Below are 22,200 nucleotides of genomic sequence, written 5' to 3' on the forward strand. Positions count from 1 at the left end.
AATAATAATTTTTCCCTGAGGTTTTAAAGTGATATGCAAAGAAGTCTCTATTTTTTTTCTTATTTCATCAATTTTTTGTTGTTGAATATTACAGTCCAAGAAAGAGCTTGGAGAGTTTGCATCAATTTGATAAAACATTTTTAGTCCTAGAAATCCACAAGTTTTGCTCAAAATTCTAAATAGTGTACTTTTTTATTTATTAATAATTTTATACTCTCCAGCTCTCTCAATACCATTTTAGTTGTTCCACAAAATAAATATTTAAATTAGTAAATGCACCTCTCATGGTGCTTTACTCCATGTCTGCAATTTGAAATATTCCTCAAACAATTCATAATTTTTCTGGAGAATTGAGCTATGCCTAAATGTGGAAGAAAATTATTCATGATTGTGTTATGAAAAAAATGAGAACAGAATCATAAACAGCAATATCCACAACTTTAAGAATGTGAAATTCCATCCTATTTCTGGTATGTAGAACATTCTTTTACCAACAAGAAAGGAAAAAAAGAATGCCTGAGAGTACCTGGCACTCAAGGAAGCCAAAAAAAAAAAAAAAAAGTGTTAATTCTTTGACCCTGCCCCCTGAAAGCCAGACACCAGAACCTTATGTGCTGTCTTGCAGAGTGTACGTTGACATTGTGGCATTTAATTCATTGCAAAATGGAAGATTTTCGAAAAGTAATGCGTAGCTAAATTGACTTTTCTTCTCAGCTGGTGGTAGACAATATCAGGCAGAGAGCTGTGGATATGACAGCTTTCTATTTCACTGAGGTAATAATAATACTGGCTGTCATTTATTGAGTCACTACCATGTTTCAGACTATACATGTATGTAATTTTTCATCTGCAACAAGTTATGGCTGTTTTATTTTTTTTTTCAACGTTTATTTATTTTTGGGACAGAGAGAGACAGAGCATGAACGGGGGAGGGGCAGAGAGAGAGGGAGACACAGAGTCGGAAACGGGCTCCAGGCTCCGAGCCATCAGCCCAGAGCCTGACGCGGGGCTCGAACTCCGGACCGCGAGATCGTGACCTGGCTGAAGTCGGACGCTTAACCGACTGCGCCACCCAGGCGCCCCTATGGCTGTTTTAAAATTGAGGAAACTGAAGCTGAGAAAGAATGCAGATGTGATCAAAGTTACTCATCTAAGAGGCCAATCTGGGTTTCAAGCCTGGATCTTTCTAATATCCACCATAACACACTGACTTTGAAACAATACAACTTATTTTTGCAAGCACACCACAGCTTACCTATGAGAATAAACGTTATCCTCATCAAATCTTAGGAGGTTATGTAAGTTGATACCTATAATCCTGACACTACCTATTTAAATTATACTCTTTTGAAATGCTTTCTGAGTTTGTGGTATATTCTTTTGAGTGTGTATGTGTGTGTGTATATATATATCTTCATTCAAAATAGCATCACATCATTGTTTGAGAGGTGGGTTTGATCTCTAGAAATAGCCAAAAGGATTTAGAGTCACATTTAGAAAACACAGTAAATAATCTCTATGGGTAACCTGATTTTTGAAACAAAACTCATTAAATTGCTTATGAATGCTTTATACCACTGTACTATGCAGCAGTTTTTTGAAAAATTGCCATTAGCCTTATCATTAGATGACATCACTTGGAGGAAATTATCTTCCTTTGCATGCTTGGTAGGTCTTGGACAACTGTAATTATGGGTGGAAAAATTAGGGCTAGAAATATAATTTGCCAGACATATGCATATATAGGGGTTAGGGCATGGTGTGGTAGGAAATGAAATTGCCCATAGTAAGCTTTTAATGGAGGGGAAATGAATGCCTGGGGCAGGACTCTGGAAACAGCCAACTTTGGATAGTCAACAATCTCAATGTCAGTAAGCTATCTGGGTAAATGAGAGATACAGGGAAAGTGAGAGAATAGAGATTGGTCAAGAGTTCTAGATGCTATGGAGAAAGAAACATTTAGGAAAATATGAGACAGTTAACAGCAGCAACTCCCAACTTATGCTGAAGATCTATGTCAGGTTGAAGGAGAAAGAAACATGGGAGGACCTGTGAATCTATAAGCACACTAAACATTTTATGCAGTTCAAAATTCAAAGATGTTTCACATAATACATATTACAATTTTTCAAATTCATATAGATGCTTTGAGGTCACCACTGTGTTCACTGGATTTGTCTCCAAATCTGTTTTGCTCCCTTTTAAGACTAAATTTACCCGGAAACACTAGACTTACTCTTATAAAAATATTCAAATAAATGTGCTTTAAGTTTCAAACTGCTGTAGACAGTTCATAGTACCTATCACAGTTAATTCTATGTACAAATGTTTATATTGATCTCTCCAAATTGACAGTGAAACACTTTAAGGGCAGGAACCATATTCCCCAACAACTAGCACATTCTAGGGCATTTGATAGTCTCTCAACAAAATTACTGAAATAAAAAGATGTTCTTGATGTTACAGAAATATCCAGGAGATAGGAGTTGACAGTCATGGACTCCAAACATCCAATTACTGATGTTCTTGAAAGTTACCTGGAAGCTTAATTTTTATAAGTACTGCACAGGTGTTTCCCTTCTCAAATTTTCAACCATTCCTTTATTTAAAACTACATTAAGGCCTAGTCTATTCTAAGCACTCTGTTAGTAACTATATGTCATTTTAAACATTTTGCCAGTATATATGTAACACTTCTATAGATCACTTTAATGACATCCAAGATTTCACAGCTAAGGGACACTTGCAAGAACAAACTACCATTTACCTTTATAAACTTTTTACAGGTTTTATTAAAAAATATAACAGCTTTATTGAGATATAATTCATATACCATATAACTCACCCCTCTTTTTTGACATTTGAAGACTAGTTTTATTAAATATTTAGTATAGATCAAAGACTATGGGATAATGATGCAGTTGTTCCTCAGAGCTGCTGTGTTTATTTCCATACAGATCATAGAAAAATAGCATGTAGACTAAATGTTTAATTTTAGTCAGTGTTTAAAGGCAACTTGAGGGAGAGCATCCAATATGGTGGCATATGAAGGTCCTGAACCAACCCCCCATAGATACACTGAATCTATAGCTACATATGGAATAATTCCCTCTGAAAAAGACCTGAAAACTAGCTGAACAGCTCCTTTACAACAAATGGCAAAAGGGCCACATCTAGATTGGTGGGAGAGGCTGAGAAGCATTCTCACCAAAACCCCACCCACAGCATGGTGACCCACAATCAGGAGTGATCTCACAAATCTGCAAATTCTCCCTGAGGGATGAGGGGTTCATGCCCCACATTAGCACCCCAATCCCTGAGACTGGCAATGGAGAGACAAACCCCCAAAATGTCTGGCTTTGAAAAACAATGAGGCTCACATCCAGGAAACCGAAAGAGCTATAGGGAACTAGAGTACTTCTCTTAAAGAGCTTGAATGCAACTTACTTACCCCAGGGACCAGCACAAAAGTTGCAGTCTGAAAAGTTTATAGATTATATGTGAAGTTTGCTCATCTTAAAGAATATGCTAGAGGGGCAAAGGCCTATGGGACTCTCTCCAGGAGCAGAGGCACTGGCAGGTGCCATTTTTTCACTCTCTCTGTACCTTGATAGCTCCAGCAAGTGTGCCCTGGCCCTGTGCTCTCCTGCTTCTTTGCTAAAACTGTTGGGCACATACAGCATACATAGGAGATGCTCCAATCATCTGGCTCTGATAGCCAGAGGAGAGAGGCCTGCATTTCTGGAACACATGGGACTGTAACAGAGAGACAGTTCTTGGCAGGCTAACATCCACAGCACTACAGAGACAGAAGACTGAAACATACTCCCAGTCTTTCTGGGAAAGAGGCATACTTACTTGTTCTGGAACTTGAGGCTGAGGGGCAGACTTCAAGTTTGCCACCTACCTAGAGGCCACAGAGGTACTCTCAGGGAATGTAGACATGGGGGAGGTGGGGGCATCTTTGTTCATTCCATCCTTTGTGCCTTGCTACAGGGCACTGGTGCCTCATGGAAAGGAGCTTATACACTTACCTGAAGCCCCAAGTTTTGCTACTGTTACCAGGGAACACCTCCAGGCCATCTGGTCTGAAGGCCAGCAGGGTTTATAATGATAGCCCCACAGGACTATATATATTTGAGTACTCTAAAGCTGCTGCCTGAGTGTCTGGCTTCCAATAAGTCTGAAACTAGGTGCTGACTGAGATCTCTCTCAGTTAGGACAACATTGACCAACAAGGTTCATTTCCTATACAAGGCCAGTCCTTCAAGGCTGAGAGAGGTAGTGTTTCACCTAGTACATAGAAACAGAGTCTCAAGAAAACTGAGAAAACCTCTAGAGGACTATGATCCAAATGAATGAGCATGATAAAACCTCAGAAAAAAATTCAGTGAAATGGAAATAAGTAATTTACTTATTAAAAGAGTTAAAAGCAGTGGTAATTAAGACACTCAACGACTTGGGAGAAGAATGGATGAACACAGTGGGAAACTTCACAAAGAGATAGAAAATATAAGAAAGCACAGGAGGAAACAAAAGTCACAGGGCCAAAGAATACAATAACTGAAGTGTAAAATAAACTAGAGTGGTTCAGCATCAGACTAGATGAAGCAGAGGAAAGGATAAGTGATCTAGAAGACAGGGCAATAGAACTCACCCAAATAGAGCAGCAAAAAGACGGAAGAATTTTCAAAAGTAAAAGATAGCTTAGAAGACCATGGAGACAACAGCAAACAGAATAACAGTTATAATGTAAGAGTCCCAAAAGGAGAAGAGAGAGAGATAAAGTGGGAGAAAACTCATTTGAAGAAATAACTGCTGAAAACTTACCTAACATGGGGAAAAAACAGACATCTATATCCAGGAATCCTAGACAGATTCAAATAAGATGATACCAAAAAATTCACACCAAGACACATTATAATTGAAATATCAAAAGTTAAAGAGAAAATCTTAAAAGGAGCAAGAGAAAAACAAGTTGTTTTTTCAACTTGAGAAACAAGAGAAACCCCAAAAGACTACCAGTAGATTTTTCAGCAGAAACTTTGCAGGTGAGAAGGGAGGCAAACAATATATTCAATTGTGCTGAAAGGGAAAAAGTTCCGGCCAAAAATGCTTCACCCAGCAAGGTTATAATTCTGAATTGAAGGAGAGATCAAAAATTTTCCAGACAAGCAAAAGCTAGAGAAATTCACTATCATAAACTGGCTTTACTAGAAATGTTAAAGGGACTACTTTAACCTGAAAAAAAGGCATTAATTAGTAACAAGTGAACATATTAAAGTATAAATCTCACTGGTAAAGGTAAATATGTAGTAAAGGTAATGAGTTAGTCACTGATAAAACTCATATAAAGGTTAAAAGACAAAACAAGGGGCCTGGGTGGCTTAGTCGGTTAAGCGTCCAACTTCAACTCAGGTCATGATCTTGTGGTTTGTGGGTTCGAGCGCCGCGTTGGGCTCTGTGCTGACAGCTCGGAGCCTGGAGCCTGCTTTGGATTCTGTGTCTCCCTTCTCTCTGTCCCTCCCATGCTCATGCTCTGTTTCTCTCTGTCTCTCAATAATAAATAAATGTTAAAAATTTTAAAAGACAAAACTAGTTAAGGGGTGCCTAAGGATCCGACTCTTGATTTTGGTTCAAGTCATGATCTCACAGTCATGGGATCGAGCCCCATGCTCACCATGGAGCCTGCTTGGGATTCTTTCTCCCCATCTCTCTCTGCCCCTTCCCTGTGGTCTCTTTCATTCTCTATCTCTAAAAAAAGACAAGACTAGTTAAAATAACTACAATAATCTCTTAAGAATGCAAAAATAAAAAGATGTAAAATGTGACATCAAAAACATTAGACATGGGGGGGGGGAGGAAAAGTGTAGTTTTAGTTTTAGTTGCCATCAACTTAAAACAAGCTGTTATATACACAGGCTATTATATGTGCCCCTCATGGTAACCACAAAGCAAAAACCGATAGTAAATACACAAAAGATAATAAGAAAGGAATCTAAGAATAACACTAAAGAAAGTCATCAAACCATAAGGGAAGAGATCAAGAGAAAAAGACAGGAACACAGAGGAATTACAAAGCAGCCAGAAAACAGTTAACAAAATGGCAATAAACACATACCTATGAATAATTACTTTAGATATAAATGGGCTAACTTATACAACCAAAACACAAAGTGTGACAAAACGGATAAAAACAAAACAAAACAAGACCCATCTACATGTTGTCTACAAGAGACTAACTTTAGATGTAAGGATACACACAGACTGAAAGTGAAGGGATAAAAAAGATGTTTCATACAAATGGAAAGCAAAAGAAAGCTGGGGTAGTTATGCTTACAAAATAGGCTTAAAAGAGACTGTAATAAAAGACAAAGAATGAATTATATAATGATAAAGGGGTCAATCCAACAAGAGGATATAACATTTGTAAATATTTATGCACCTAAATATATAAAGCAAATATTAACAGACCAAAAGGGAGAAATTGACAGCACTACAACAAAAGTAGGGGACTTTATTGCCTCACTTACATCAATAGATAGATCATTCGGACAGAAAATCAATAAGGAAACATCAGCCTTAAATGACACTTTAGACCAGTTGGACATAATAGATATATACAGAACATTCCATAAAAAGCAGCAGAATACACATTCTTCTCAAGTTCACAGGGAATATTCTTCACAACAGATCATGTGTTAGAGTACAAAACAAGTCTCAATAAATTTAAGAGGATTGAAATCAAATAAAGCATCTTTTCTGACTACACTGGTATGAAACCAGAAATCAATTACAGGGAAAAAAAACGGAAAAATCACAAATGTGTAGCAATAAAACAACATGCTACTGAACAACCAGTGGCCCAATGAAAGGAGAAATTAAACAAGAAATCAAAAAAGTGAATGTGATACACCACATTAACAAAATGAATGATAAAATCATATGATCATCTCAATAGTGGCAGAAAAAAACATCTGACAAAATTCAACATCCATTTAGATAACACTCCCAAGGAAGTGAATATAGAGGGAATGAACCTCAACATAGTAAAGACTATATGTGAAGCCCACAGCTAATATTATACTCAATGGTGAAAATCTGGAAGCTTTTCCTCTAAAATGGGGAAAAAGACAAGGATGCCCATTCTCACCACTTTTATTCAACATAGTGTTAGAAGTCCTAGAAATTGGGCAAGAGAAAGAAATAAAGTTCTCCAAATTGGAAAAAGAGGTAAAACTCTCACTATTTGCAGATGACATAACTTTATATACATAGAAAACCCTCAAGACTGCACCAAAAAACTGTTAGAATAAATGAATTCAGTAAATTTTCTCAGTACAAAATCAACACACAAAAATTTGTTGCATTTCTATACATGAACAACAGTCTATCAGAAAGAGTAATTAAGAAAATAATCCCATCTACACTGACATCAAGAAGAATAAAATACCTAAGAATAAATTTAACCAAGGAGGTGAAAGACCCATATACTGAAAACTATAAGACACTGATAAACTGAAGTAAACACAAATAAATGGAAAGATATTCTGTGTTCATGGATTGGAAAAATTAATATTGTTAAAATGTCCATACTATCCAAAGCAATCTACAGATGTAGTGTAATCCCTGTCAAAATCCTAATGGCATTTTCCATAGAATAGAACAATCCTAAAATGTATATTGAACCACAAAAGACCCTGAATAGTCAAAGCAATCATGAGAAAGTTATCATGCTCCCTTATTTAAAACTATACTATAAATCTATAATAATCAAAACAGTATGGTATTGGCATAAAAACAGACACATAGATCAACAGAACCAAATAGAGTCCAGAAATAAACCCATATATATATGACCAATTAATTTACACCAAAGGGTCAAGAATATAAATTGGGGAAAGGACAGTTTCTTTAATAAATGGTGTGGGAGAACTGGACAACCATGTGCAAAAGACGGAACCTAGTTACCATTCACAAAAAATTAACTCCAAATGAATTAAAGACAATATAAGACCTGAAATCATTAAACTCTGAGGAGGTAAGTAGTAAGCTCTTTGACATATGTCTTGGTGGGGTTGTTGTTGTTGTTGTTGTTTTGATCTGACTCCAAAAACAAAAGCATGAAAGCAAAGGTAAATAAGTGGGACTACATCAAACTAAAAAGTTTCTTCTGCACAGCAAAGGAAATGATCAATAAAATGTAAAGGCAATCTACTGAATTAGAGACAATATTTGCAAGTCATATATCTGAAAAGAGGTTAATGTCCAAAATATAAAGAACTCATATTACTCAAAATAGAAAAAAAAACAACAATCTAGTTAAGAAGTGGGCAAAGGATCTGAATAGACATTTTTCCAAAGAAGACATACACATAGACAACAGGGCCATGAAAATATGCTCAGCATCACTAATCATCAGAGAAATGCAAATCAGAACCTCAATCAGGGGTCACCTCACACCTGTTAGAATGGCTATTATTAAAAAGACAAGAAACAAATGTTGGCAAGGGCATGGAGAGGGGAACCCTTGTGCACTGCTGGTAGGAATACAAATTGGTGCAGCCACTATGGAAAACAGTATGAAGGTTCCTCAAAAAATTGAAAGTAGAACTACTGTATGATCCATCTATTCTATTTCTAGATATTTATCTCGAGAAAATGAAAACACTAACTTGAAAAGATGTATGCACCCCTGTGCTCACTGTAGCATTATTTATAGTTGCTGAGACATGGAAACAACCTAAGTGGCCATCAATGGATGAAGGAATAAGATATAGGATATATCTTATAGTATATATATACTTATATATATTTATACTTAGTATAAAGTATATATATATATATATATATATACTTATATATATATATAGTATATATATACTTATATATACTATATATATATACTTATATATATATAAGTATATATATATACTTATATATTTATATATACTTAAGTATATATATATACTTATAGTATACTATAAGATATAGTATATACACACATGTATACGGTGGAATTCTACTCCATCGTAAAAAAGAACAAAACCTTGCCGTTTGTGACAACATGGATAGATTTTAAGAGTATTAAGCTAAGTGAAATAAGTCCAGCAGAGAAAAATAAATACTTACACTGTCACTAATGCAGAATCTGAAAAACAAACTGAATGAATAAAACAAAACAAAATGAAACTAATAAGCACACTGGTGGTTGCCAGGGAGAAGAGGGAACAGGGGTGGTGTAATAGGTGAACGGGGTCAGGAGGTACAGACTTCCAGTTGTGAAGTGAATAAGTCATGGGGATGTGGTGAGCATCAGGGTGACTGTAACCAATGGTACTGAGCATATTGAAGGTTGCCAGGGAAGAGTGACTCTTAAAAAAGTGCTCATCAAAAGAAAAAACATTTTTGTAACTTTTTTATGGTGACTAGACTTGTGGGGGTGATCGTTGCATAGTGTATACACGTGTTGAAACACATTGTAGACTTGAAACTAAACTTCCTAGAAAATTTTAAGCAAGAACTTACTAGCCAATGAACTACCCTAGTCCATTATACTGAAGTAGCTTTATTTTTAGATTTCACTCAATATAAGATTGTTTCTATTGGAAGATGCACCTTATGTACTACCAAAAAGATATTCTAACTAAACTGTAACATAATACCACTCATGCTTAGAATTTTGATTTTATACTTAATAAAAGAGCTATTTTAGTCTCACATGCAGACATTTTTATCATTAATCTTAAGCATTCATGGAAAAATACAAACAAAACAAATTTATTACACTCTTCAAACATCTTTCTGTTCCAAGTCCAATTTTTCTGAATCACTTTTAAATCAGAACTGTCATTATTTTTTTCCCAAACATATCATCTTTTGTGTCATCAAGAACATTGATACTCTAGCCCTTTTAAAAATAATGTTCCAGTATCATCTCCAGTAGTTTTTTCCAAGTCATGGACATTCATTTTGCCCATTTTGAAGTTAGCACTTTCTTGACTTTTAGAAGATTTCAGAAAGGTGTTTTAGAAAACAACCAGTCCTCAGATTCCTGTCTGAAATTATCTAAAATAGTTGTTCATAGAAAGATCAAGGCATTGCAATTGTTGGGTCATGTCCAGGAATATAAGCCTAGTCCATTCTGCAGCACCAACTGTGGCCTGCTACTGATCTGACAGTGATTATTAGATGCCTACCTGTTGTAAGACATCCTGATTTCAGAAATGTTAGAGCATGGGAAAATGTGTGTTTTAGAATCAATGAAATATTGCTAAATTTTTCTTTAACGGCAATAATTTAAAAGTTTGTGGCAAAACTTCTGTATATGCCACATTCATTATCATACTATCCAGAGCTCCTATGAGTAAATTCTTGAAGTCTAAACTGAGAAATGCCCATGCAGGGAGCAGCTCGATTTCAAAACAACCTCTACATTTCAGAATTTCGTCTTATGAATTATTGAGTCATGGCATAGATGTTCACTGGGAGCTGCAAAAGGAGATTCTAGGGATTCAGAAACATTCAGAAGTAAGAGTTTTTCTTTTATTATACTTAATTGAGGAACACAATTATAGGTTTTCTGTTATTTTAAAATCTCTAAATTCTGGGGGTACCTGGGTGGCTCAGTCAGTTAAGCACCTGACTCTTGATTTTGGCTCAGGTCATGATCTCACAGTTCATGAGTTTGAGCCCTGCATGGGGCACTGCACTGACAGCACTGAGCCTGCTTGGGATTCTCTGTCTCCTATCTCCCTTTCTCTGTGCCTTTCCCCTGCTCATGCATGCACTCTCTTTCTCTCAAAAATAAATAAACTTTAAAATAAAATAAAGTCTCTAAATTCTGGATGTTGTCACATTAATAAAAAATTTCAATAGTTCTGATATAACAATAGAATTTCATATAATCTTAGATTCATTATTCTGTGTTAGGAATTGGCAAAAAAAAAAAAAAAATCCAGAGATTCAGCAGATACTGAATTTCTTCAGCATACTTAATTTGGAGCCATTATTTGAAATCACTTCCTGCTTTTGTCCATAGCATTTTAATTCTTAATGGCATGTCCCTGAATTGGCAGTTCAATGTCCCTTGAGCTGGACTTCGGCTTCAATCACCTCTACAAAATCAGTCACAGCATATTATATCTTGGATATAGATGTTTTCAAAAATTACTGTCTCTTTGGTTGCTCAAATATTTTTTATCTTAGTTCTTAGATCTCATTCACCGTTATGAGAATGTACCTCTCTCAATGGGCCCCCAAGCATTCTTCACATAGTACATCACTACCCCTGGCTCCTAAAAGAGCTTGTCTCCTTAGATTGGCTTTCAAATTTCAAATAATTATCTCCTTTAGAGAGATTTTTAGAGTCTTTCCACTCTTCTCTCTCCTTTATGTTTAGCTCTTACTCATATAAAACTAAGATTTTTATATATCCTTGAAGTGGTATTCAGATCATGAAAAACTGATGATCATTTGGGACTCAGATTTGTAAAATTAGAGCAGAATTCATACAATAAGGGTTTCTTAATATAATTCATTGAAATCCTTAAAATGATGATTTTAAATGATCTTTAAAATCTTTTCAATTCTTTATGAAAGAAAAAAAAATCCAAACTTGTTTTAGTTAGTTTTGGTAATTTGAGTTGCTGTAACTGTCTCCAAAATCCCAGTGGTATATCACAGTGAAATCTCATTTCTTACTTATAAAAATGCTTGCAGTTTGCCCATGATTGTACCATGCCTTTCAGAAGCCAGGCCCTTCCAACTGGGTCTGTCTCTATCTTTTATTCTTTAGAGTCCTGGTTGAGGGATTTCTGAATACTCCATTTTCATCATATTTGTTCTAATGCCTCCAGTAGGTATTGCCTCCCCATAAAGGACTGGCTTCATTTACAAAGTAGTATGGAAAATCTCAATGTTTTCAAAGGTTTTATCTTTTTGTTTAATGATAGCTTTATTGAGATATAATTCATATACCATATTCACCCTTTAAAGTCTACAATTCAGTAGGTTTTAATATATTCACAGAGTTGTACAACTATCAGCACAATTTAATTCAGATCATGGCTGCCAGTCCAAAAAGCAACCCCATATCCCTTAGCAGCCACTATCTATATTCCCCTCCTCACCAGCCTCTGGTAACCACTAACCTACTTTCTGTTTCTTTGGATTTTCCTGTTCTGGGCATTTTATGTAAATGGAATCATACACTGTATTTTTTGTGACTGGCTTCTTTCATTAAAATGTTTTCAAGGGTGATCCATGTTATGGCATGTGTCACTAAACTACTTCATTCCTTCCTATGGCAGAAAAATATTCCATTGTATGGATATACCACATTTTGCTTATCCATTCAATTGATAGACCTTTAGGTTGTTTCCACTTTTGGGCTACTATAAATAATGCTGCTATGAACATTTGTGTACAAGTTTTTGTGTGGACATATATTTTATTTATTTTGGGTATACACATAGGAGTGAAATTGCTGGATCATAGGGTAACTGTATATTAAAATTTTTGAGGACCTGCCACCCTGTTTTTCAAAGCAGGTGCACCATTTTACAATCCCACCAGCAACACTTGAAAGTTTAAAGGTTTAAGTTTTAACTCACTGTATACTCCAACAAAGACAGGCCACGTATTTTTTAATTTTGTACTTCACACTTTTTTATCCTGAATCATCTTGCACTTTCTAAAGCAAAGACACAAAATATTTTCCCTTTAGTGTGATGTTAAATAAGATGATTCTCCAATAGTTTCCTATTTTATTTATTCTAGCCAAGGAAAGATGCCAGAAGCAATTAAATACTTGAAAAAAGTTGTGGAAATTGCAAGAAATAATTTTCAAAGCCTAGATGTCGTGAGAGCAAGTACAATGCTTGGGGACATCTATAATGAAAAAGTGAGTATGTGTTTCTTTATTATTATTATTATTATTTGAGAGAGAGACAGCATGCGTGTGCATGAGCAGGGAGTGGGGCAGAGAGAGAGGAAGGACAGAGGATATGAAGCAGACTCTGTGCTGACAATAGACATCCCAATGTGAGGCTCGAACTCACCAACCAGAGATCCTGACCTGAGCCAAAGTTAGACACTTAACCAACTGAGCTACCCAGGCGCCCCTGTTTCTTTCGTACAGGTAGAAATTTGCAGAGTTTTAAAATTCTATTCCCATTTGACTCTCCCCTTCCCATAATATGTTATGCAGAGTGACCTCAGGACTACAGGGCCTAGTTAATGCACAAGACAGTTCCTTCCTCTTCTTCTAGGACCTGAGAGCCATCTTGGGCACAGTCACCACAAGCTGCTAAAAGTGATTCATATCTTCACAGCCAGTGAAGATTCTAAGTGGTTTTGGATTTGAAGAGCAATTAAAACATTTCAATTCAAAGAATATCATTATAATGGTTGGCTTTTATCTACTGACACTAACATTCATCTCCTTGCTCCAAATTCTCATTTTTTTAATCCAGCTGTGATGCCCCTCCTAGGTCCCTCAGGAGAAGAAAGCACAATCCCAAGAGTAATTCTGAAGGAAATATGGAATTCTAGCATCAGATTGGTTATGTGAAAGAAAAGAGAAACAAGAGAAAGTCTAAAATTAAAAGTATCCTATTCAAGAGGTCATTACTAGTATAATGCATTGGTCATAATGCATTGATCTTTTGATTTATGTTCTCATGACTTTGTATTTTATTAACTAGATTTTTCTTTAAGAAACAGTATAAAAGAGGCTTTTTTTTTCTCTAGTTATAATTGCTGTTTTGATAATGAATAGGATCTATCATTTTTGAGGGTAGTTTCATTCATTCTTAATGTTTATACACCTTTTCTTAATTTTTTTGAGAGGTGGTTTATGTCGTGATTAAAAGCACTAATTCTGAGACCAAACTGGTTAAAAGCCTAGTTCTTTCACTTATAAGATCTGTGACCTAGGACAAGTTACTTACCTTTTAGGTGCCTCAATTTTCTCACCTCGTAAGGTTGCAGTGAGTACTGAGTTAATAAATGTAAAGCAATTAGAATAGCATCTGGCAGGGGAAGCCAGTGCCAGCTATATAAGCCATTATTACTCTCTACACCTTTATGTGGTATCATACAATTCCCCTTTTCCCAAGGCTCAGAGGGTTTAAATAACCTACCCTAGGTCTCCGTGTTTCTAGGTGGCAGTGGTATTCAAACCTATACTCTTCACCACTACAGTCTTTTATTTGCCATATAATTTACTTTGATGATTTCAGAATTATTTAAGCTCTTTTTTAAGGAAATAGAGTTTGAAATTAATTTGAATGAATGAAACTACTGTCTTTAGTCCCTGCTATGGGAAACACGCTTTCAAACAGGGAACCTGATTTCTTTGTACACCCCTCTCTCTTGCTAGCCCTGGTTCATTTGCTTCCTCTCTCTCCTATTACTCACTATCTTTAAACCCCCCTTTTTCTCTTGACTCTCACCCTCTACCTTCTTTCCTCCTCCCCTACACACCTTGCCCTTCTCTCCTGCCCCTGTAGTTCTGGTCTTGCTCTCAACTCAGTGGTCCTCTCTCTCTGATCTACCCCCCCACTTCGTTTCCCCTCTTTCTTTGTGCCTCCCCAGGTGTTCCCCCAGGTCTTTCTCTCCACTGTGTCCCCATTCTGCTGCCCCATCTCTGTGGCACTACGCTACTCTGGTGACTCCTCTCTCCTGGATCTTGTACGTGCTTTTGTTTACTTTTCAGGATACTGTGGTGAAAAACAGACAAGGCTTATGCCCTTGCGAGGCTGACAGCCTAGTGGGAGCTCATGCTGTAGTAGCAGAATTGGTATTCCTAATTATACATAGTCTTACTTTTTAACAGGGTTGTTCTTTAAAAAAGAAATGCAAAAAATGCAAATTGCTTTACTCTTCTACCAAACAATACTCAGAACTCAGTGTTTTGGTATGGCACAAATACTAAGCATCTGCCTATATTTTCCTAATTGCAGAAAGCCTAAGGAAAACGAAACAATAAACCTTTCTAAGAGGTAATTTTTACATTTGCATTTTTAAGCTTTTTTGCCAAGAGTTTGTATCTCATCATATTCTCTGGTTTTTAATTCTTAAAGAAGAGTCTAATATCTTAAAGGCAAGAAACATGAATAATGTCCAAAGGCTGTGTCAACTACCAAAAGTTAATTTTCTTACCAGTTTATCCCCAGTTTATCCCAATTCTAATATAAAATTTGGAGGATTCCAGGTATTCATGCTATCTTCAAGTATGCATGCCTTCAAGTATACAAGTTGGTTCATGCACCTTAATGATTACTTACATTTTAATGTAATAAATGGTCACTGAAAAATAGTATGATATTAAGTACACAGTACTATAACAGTTTAATTGCATGACAGACTTCTGAACAAAACTTGCTTTGTTACTAAAATTGTTAATGTTGTACTCAATTTTTTTGCATTACTGTGATTCTTCGCAGAAACTTCCTCAAGTCAGAAAATCTATTGATAACTTCTCAGGCTGAATCTGAATTGTTAAATCATTACCAAGAGTATGATTTGAAAACATATAACAAAGTGGGTTTATTAGAACTAAATATAGTTATTTTTCCTTCTCATCTTTTTGAAACAAGAGGATAGCCTTGATGACATCCTGAATTTCCTTCTAGTTCTACAAAGGGAACTAGAGAAATGACAAGGAATGACTAGGAAAATAACATTTCCTGGGGGAAATGACAAAGAATTATTTCATGTCTCTGTTTTCAGCTTATGGATATTTCCTAAGTATATTAAATGCCTTTATTTCAGTGATATACCTGAGCAATTTCATAAGCTGTTGTGCATCACATGCTATCTACTACACTTTTCCATGAAGGAAACTAGCAGGATGAAGAGGAACCTCACTGATTTTTGCCCACCTGACCCTGAATCTGAATTCAGCTACTTATTAACTGTGACCTTGGGCACATGAATTCTTTGATCCTCAGTTCTTTCAGATTTTAATTGTCAATAACAAGATGCCTTGAAGACTAGCTATTTAAGGATTAGAAATGTAAAAATATGTACATGGTACCTAGGTGAGTTCCTGGAACATACTGGGTACACAAAAGCACTTAGCTTCTTAATATCTCAAGCTCAGATCTCTCCCTGCAACTTCAGACTCGTATCCTACTGTCTGCTTGACATCTTCACTTAGATCACTTCAAATATAAACTGCTAAAAACTGAACTCATCATTTCCCCCTCTAAATTCTATTCCTCTATTAACTTAGTATTCAACTATGATAGAATATGATTCAGGTATTTTCTTGTCAGACTTCTCAGTCTGTGAGCTCCCCTTATCTGACCTCATCCAAGTCCATGGCTTTAAATAGCATCCATATGCTGATGACTCCCAAGTTTGTATTTCCATCCCTGATCTCTCTTTGGGACACATGGAACTCTAACTGGCTACCTAGCATCTCCACCTGGATGTCTAACAGACATGTCAAATTTAACATGATTCCTTCCTCCCAGTCTTCCACGTCTAAATAAATGGCATCATTATCTATCAGCCCCCTTGCTCAAGCCAAAAATCTGGATATTTTTTTTATTCTTGTCTCCTTTCTGATCTATATCTAATCCAGAAGCAAACCCTGACCTTTATGCCACCAAAACGTATCTCAGATCCACCTTGTTCTCTGTGTCTTCTCCCGTCATCCTGTCAGTTTATGACACTCTGTTCTGTCTCCTGCACGACAATTAAGTTCAAGCCCATTCCCTGCTTCTCCCTCGTATCATCAGGTCTCGACACAGAGGCCCAAGTAGTCCTTTTAAATGTAAATTAAATTATGTTATTTCTGTGCTTAAAATGCCTCCATTACTTCCCATTCTTCTTAGAACATAAATATAAATCCTCACCCCAATCTGAAATATTCTATGTGAGATGTACGCTCCCCTACCCCACCTCTGACTTTATTTCTTCCCACTCTCCTCATCTACTCCACCACAGCCACATGGGCTTAGTGAAGTCCTTCAAACATACAGAGCTTGCTCCTGCCTTAGGACATCTGCTTTAGCTGGAATGCCCTATGGAATGCTCTCTAATCTGAACTTCATATTGCTGATGTTTTGTCATCATATCTCAGTCAAATGTCGTATCTTCAGAGAGGCCTTCCCTTGGCAACCCAATAAAAATAGCCACATGGGTGAAGGTCGTTTGAAGGTACAAACTTCCAGTTATAAAATAAGTAAATCTTGGGGATGTAATGTACAGCATGGTAACTACAGTTAATTATATTATATATTTGAAATTTGCTAAGAGTAGATCTTAAATGTTCCCATTACAAAAAAAAATGTGTAACCATGTGAGGTGATATTAACTCAACTTATTGTGGTGATCATTTAGTAATATATACAAATATTTAATCATTGTTATATACCCAAAACTGTACGAAAGTACTTTGAAAAGGTACTTGTATTTTGTAGTTTAAGGTGGCGTTATTGTTATTCATATGGAACACTGTTTAATCACAGCTACCGTTTTTCTAATTTGAGTCCTCAAACACATTTTCTTAATCTAAAAATGATAAAAATCTTGGGGTGCCTGGGTGACTCAGTTGGTTAGGCAAACAACTTTGGCTCAAGTCATGATCTCACAGTTTTTGAGTCTGAGCCCTGTGTCTGGGCTATGTGTTGACAGCTTGGAGCCCAGAACCTGCTTCAGATTCTGTGTCTCCCTTTCTCTCTACACCCACCCTCTCCCCTGCTCATGCTCTGTCTCTGTCTCTCTCAAAAATAAATAAACATGAAAAATTTTTTAATAAAATAAAATGATGAAATCTAATCCACTAAATTCTATGGAGCTTTCCAAGGCAATTGAGAAAGAAGTCAAAAAGTTCAATCAATAAAAGTACCTGTTTGGTTGAAAAAATTTTTTTCTACCACTTACCAAAATATCCGAAATCTCCCATTTCTTTTCATTGAAGTCCTGAAAGCTGCATGCCAAAATAAAAATTATATGAAAAACAGCAGCCACCAGGTCACTCTTTAACATTACTGTAATATTCCACATAGACTCTATCTCATAGTTTTCTTATTTATGATATTTTCTTATTGTTCTTTAATTTGGCTAGAATAGAAGCTTAATGAGAATAAGAACCATATCTGCCGTGTTTATTATTTTGTTCCAGATCCTAAAACAGAACCTGGCACAGAGTTGGTGAGCAAAAAGATGTGAATTCATTGAATCAATCAATAAATTTGTAACTAATTATACCTCTTAAGGAAGAATAGGATTGTCTCACTTTAGGAATTGCAAACTTCTATTTCATTTGTGTACAATAATTCTGAAAAGTTGTAGTGAATCTTCAGAAGCAAATCTAACATTGCTGGTACTTGTCAGTCTGCTTTTAAGGCCTTCTACATACTGCCTTCATCATCTCTTTTTTGGCTTCATATTATTCATGCAATGTATTCTCATTGTATTCTTTATAATCATTTCCAAGAAATAATATAAGACCACAATTATAATGCAAAACTGTATTTGGAAAAATATTAGAATTAACTGTTTTCTCTAGTGATGATAGTGTTATTATAATTATAGTTGTAATTATATAATCTTTAAAACATCACATCTTTAAAAGATCATTTATCCTAATTAATTTACCTTTTACTATATAATCATGGAAGATGGGCCACCAATCCCACCCTCCTGATGTGATGTTTTGATGGGAACGTATAACTAATATAAAGTAGTCAAATGAGAATGCTTTAGGGAAAATAACTCATAGACTCTTTATGAGATTGCTCATTCCCTAATAAGATCAGATAATAATCATGTAGTTAAAACAATGGTAGTTCCAAACTCAAATAGCAGAGAAAATGTGCAAAAACTGATTTTTCCTTAGTACTGGGAAAATGCTCCTTTATTTTTGAGCTTGCTCATTGGATAGAGCGGCATTTTAGACACACTAAGAAGGATCAGGTAAGAATTAGAATAATGCATGAAAATTCTATATTATGTTGCAATAATGCAAGATTTGTTTTAAGGCCTACGATGTCATCAGGGTCCTGTCCTGAAATTGTCCACCAAATGCTTATCAATGATATTTATAACATTAAGCAAAGTTCTCTTTTCCAATAAGATGCATTCATGAAGTGCATAAATTAACTTATGTATTTTCAATTCATATTTAAGATTGTCAAGATTAATTACTGGAATCTTCTGAATTTTATAATAGGATAGGGATTAACTGATAACAGAATTGAACTGTAGAACGTTGGACAGAGCCTTTAAAGAAGAGATTAAATTTAGATATTCAACTCTTTCAGAATTGAAAATCTAGAAATGCAGTACACATTAGTGAAATCTCATTCCAAAATGGTATGTATAAAAATGCTTGCATCTGAAAAGAATTAATGTATTTCCTTAATAGTATTTTAAACCAGAGAAATTTAGGTCGATACCAGTTTTATGGCAGTTGTGTGTGTATCAAAAGATTGAATACTAGGCTCAATTTGAGGGAAGAATAACTATATGTAATTATAATTATAATTAAATAATTATGAATAATTATAATGGTCCTATTATAGGGGGGAAATACTTGTTAAAAAAGATCTAATGTAAGTTTTAGCCATAGTAAATTCTGTTAACTGCTGAATCCCCACTGCTTGTCACGGAGCTTGATAAATAATAGTTGCCAGATGAATGAGTAAGTTCATTCTAATATAAAAATATATAAGGTAACTCTGGAAATTTAAATATAAGTCCATTTACTTATGGCCCTAATTTTCCTAAGACTTTCATCTAAAACGATAAATAGCCTAATGCTCAGAAATATAACTAGAACTTAGGTATTTATACTTCTCTGTTTTTAAAAATAGAAATATTTGATCTAGTCACATATGTTCACCTATTTTGTCCTATATCTTTGACGTCTAGCAAAACATTCCAAAATTTTAACTAGTTTTATTTTCATCTTCAATATTTGTATTGTTTCTCAATCATAATTTGCTTGTCATACAAATAGCTTTGATACAATTTTATTTTTTCTAATTAAGTACTCTTATTCTATAAATTCTATGTTATACACTTTGAAATAAAAGAAAGAATTGTTCACTTCAACAAACAAAAATCACTATTGATAAAATACAGAGAGGCTGTGTTTAAAGCAACAAATTTAATTGGAATGAGCCATTTGAGTAGAATTCACTAACTTGTCCTTGTGGGTCTATAACACAACGTTATATGTATTGCTTATGTGGGTAACATAACTGTCACACAAGCCTTATTTCTCCCCCTCCTCACCTGGCTAGCAACTTCTGTATTCAGTTTGCTGTCTGAACGCCATGATCATGCAGAGATGCATGGAGTTGAGTATGCTGCTACCAGTGTATGGTATAAGGCTTTTTCTATGGTGTTTGTATTACCAGTTCCTTCATAAAATGTTGTGATAAAATCATTTGAAAACCTGTATTAAGATATTCTCTCTTGTAAGGGCTTCTTAAAAGTGTGTACATACATGTTTATGTGTATATGAGAAAGAAGAGAGGAAGGAGAAGAGAAAAGTGGGGAGGGCCAAAGGGAAAGGGAGAGGAGAGGAGAGGAGAGCGTTTGAGGGGGAGGAGAGGAGAGGAGAGGAGAGGGTGAAGAAGAGAAATTTTGTTCCCTAGAATCTTAAAAGTATAGCTCAATCCTAAAAATGATATCCTCCACTGAGGAAAACTTTTTTGCAAAGATTTTTACTAGACTGGAGGTTGGCAGAAGATAGTCTCTTTACTGAGGCTCAATTTAATTACTTGTAGAATAAGAATAATATTTCCTCACAGAATGGCTTATGAAAGTTAGTGACATAACATACATGAAGAATTTAGCCCTGGCCCTGACACTTTGAAAGAGCTTGATAAATACTGTTTATTTGTAGACAATAGCTTTTAGGAGGATAGGAGAGTACAACCAAAACCCACACAAGAAACCAAAAAACAAAACATCACCTTGAATTTTGCAGTGAAATGTTGCAAATGACTTAAGAGATAAACATTTAAATGATCTTGAGTTGTGCTAGTGCCATCAAGTTCATAATTTTTAGAAATCTTGAATACATCCTATGTCCACAGTCAAGAATGACATAAATACATGGGTAAAACCAGAGCAACAACCAAATCAGCATATAAATACACCTATTTTCACTGGCCACTGATTAAATAGATTGGCTGAAAGTGATCTCTTGCTGTGACTGAAGACAAAATCTGGTTTAAAATACTTCGTTAAGTAAATCCAATGCTACAAGTAAGAAACTTACATCCAAATCAATGTGAATCAGATCACTCTTTCCCAGACTTCTTTTTGCTACAATGTATTAGGCTGAACCATATGAAAATGCTAATATTTGACCATTTTTAATCCAAAAACACTTAAGTTGCATATAGTTCAACTTGGTAGATAAAACTTTTTACTGTATTAGCTTCAAGATATTGTATGGTTAGTAATCACAATTTTTTAAAAGAACCTTATTCCAAACAAAAACAAACAAACAAATAAATGAAACTTATTCTAATAGAGACCCCACTTGCCCTCTCTTTCTTCTAAAAGATGAATACCACATGTGGGTACACCAGTGTGGTACATGCCAAGGTGAGTAGACATGTGGAATGATGGAATAAAAATTAAGAAAAAATGATTTCTCTTACATTTTTAGGGATACTACAACAAAGCTTCTGAATACTTTCAACAAGCTTTTGACACAACAGCAGAGCTAAGGAACATGCGTCACGTGGATGAGACAAAAGTTCACTATGGAATAGCAAAAGCTCATCAGATAATGCTGACCATAAACAATTACATCGAGTCTGAAGATCTCACCAGCCTTGACTACCTGCTGTCGTGGAAGGAGAATAGAAGCAGCATTGCACCACATCCGATTATCGGTAAGACTTTGCTTTTTGAAAACAGTTTTTGTGTCATTCTTGATGGCTGCATTGGTGATTTTTATTTTATTGGTAACATTAATTATTCTTTACCACATGAATATCTGATGTGCCTTCATGCTGTACTGTATGTACCTTTGATGATAAGGAAAGCAGGAAATAGTGGTAATGATTAAACTCGACAAATGACCATTTTCATGCCGTTTGGTTTTTGTTTGTTTTTTTTCAGTGGTCTCAAGTACTCAACAATATGCACTGATCAGTTGAAAGGAATGTGATATAAGTTTGTGTTTTTTAAAACGTGGTCAGTGTCGTACCTTATTGA

At 35.4% G+C, this 22,200-nt stretch overlaps 1 protein-coding gene across 6 annotated transcripts in view; it reads left to right on the top strand.

Moving 5' to 3' along the window:
* The window catches only part of TTC29 (tetratricopeptide repeat domain 29), a 658,543-nt gene that overhangs the window by 552,762 nt on the left and 83,581 nt on the right, over positions 1-22,200 (top strand). For all 6 annotated transcript variants that reach the window (XM_053216892.1, XM_053216893.1, XM_053216894.1 and 3 more), the window contains 2 exons: positions 12,781-12,904; positions 21,647-21,875. In XM_053216892.1, coding sequence (XP_053072867.1) covers positions 12,781-12,904; positions 21,647-21,875 — 353 coding nt within the window. The remainder of the gene's footprint in view (positions 1-12,780; positions 12,905-21,646; positions 21,876-22,200) is intronic.

The sequence above is a fragment of the Acinonyx jubatus genome, chromosome B1 (genome assembly GCF_027475565.1).
Source record: "Acinonyx jubatus isolate Ajub_Pintada_27869175 chromosome B1, VMU_Ajub_asm_v1.0, whole genome shotgun sequence".
Taxonomy (NCBI): domain Eukaryota; kingdom Metazoa; phylum Chordata; class Mammalia; order Carnivora; family Felidae; genus Acinonyx; species Acinonyx jubatus.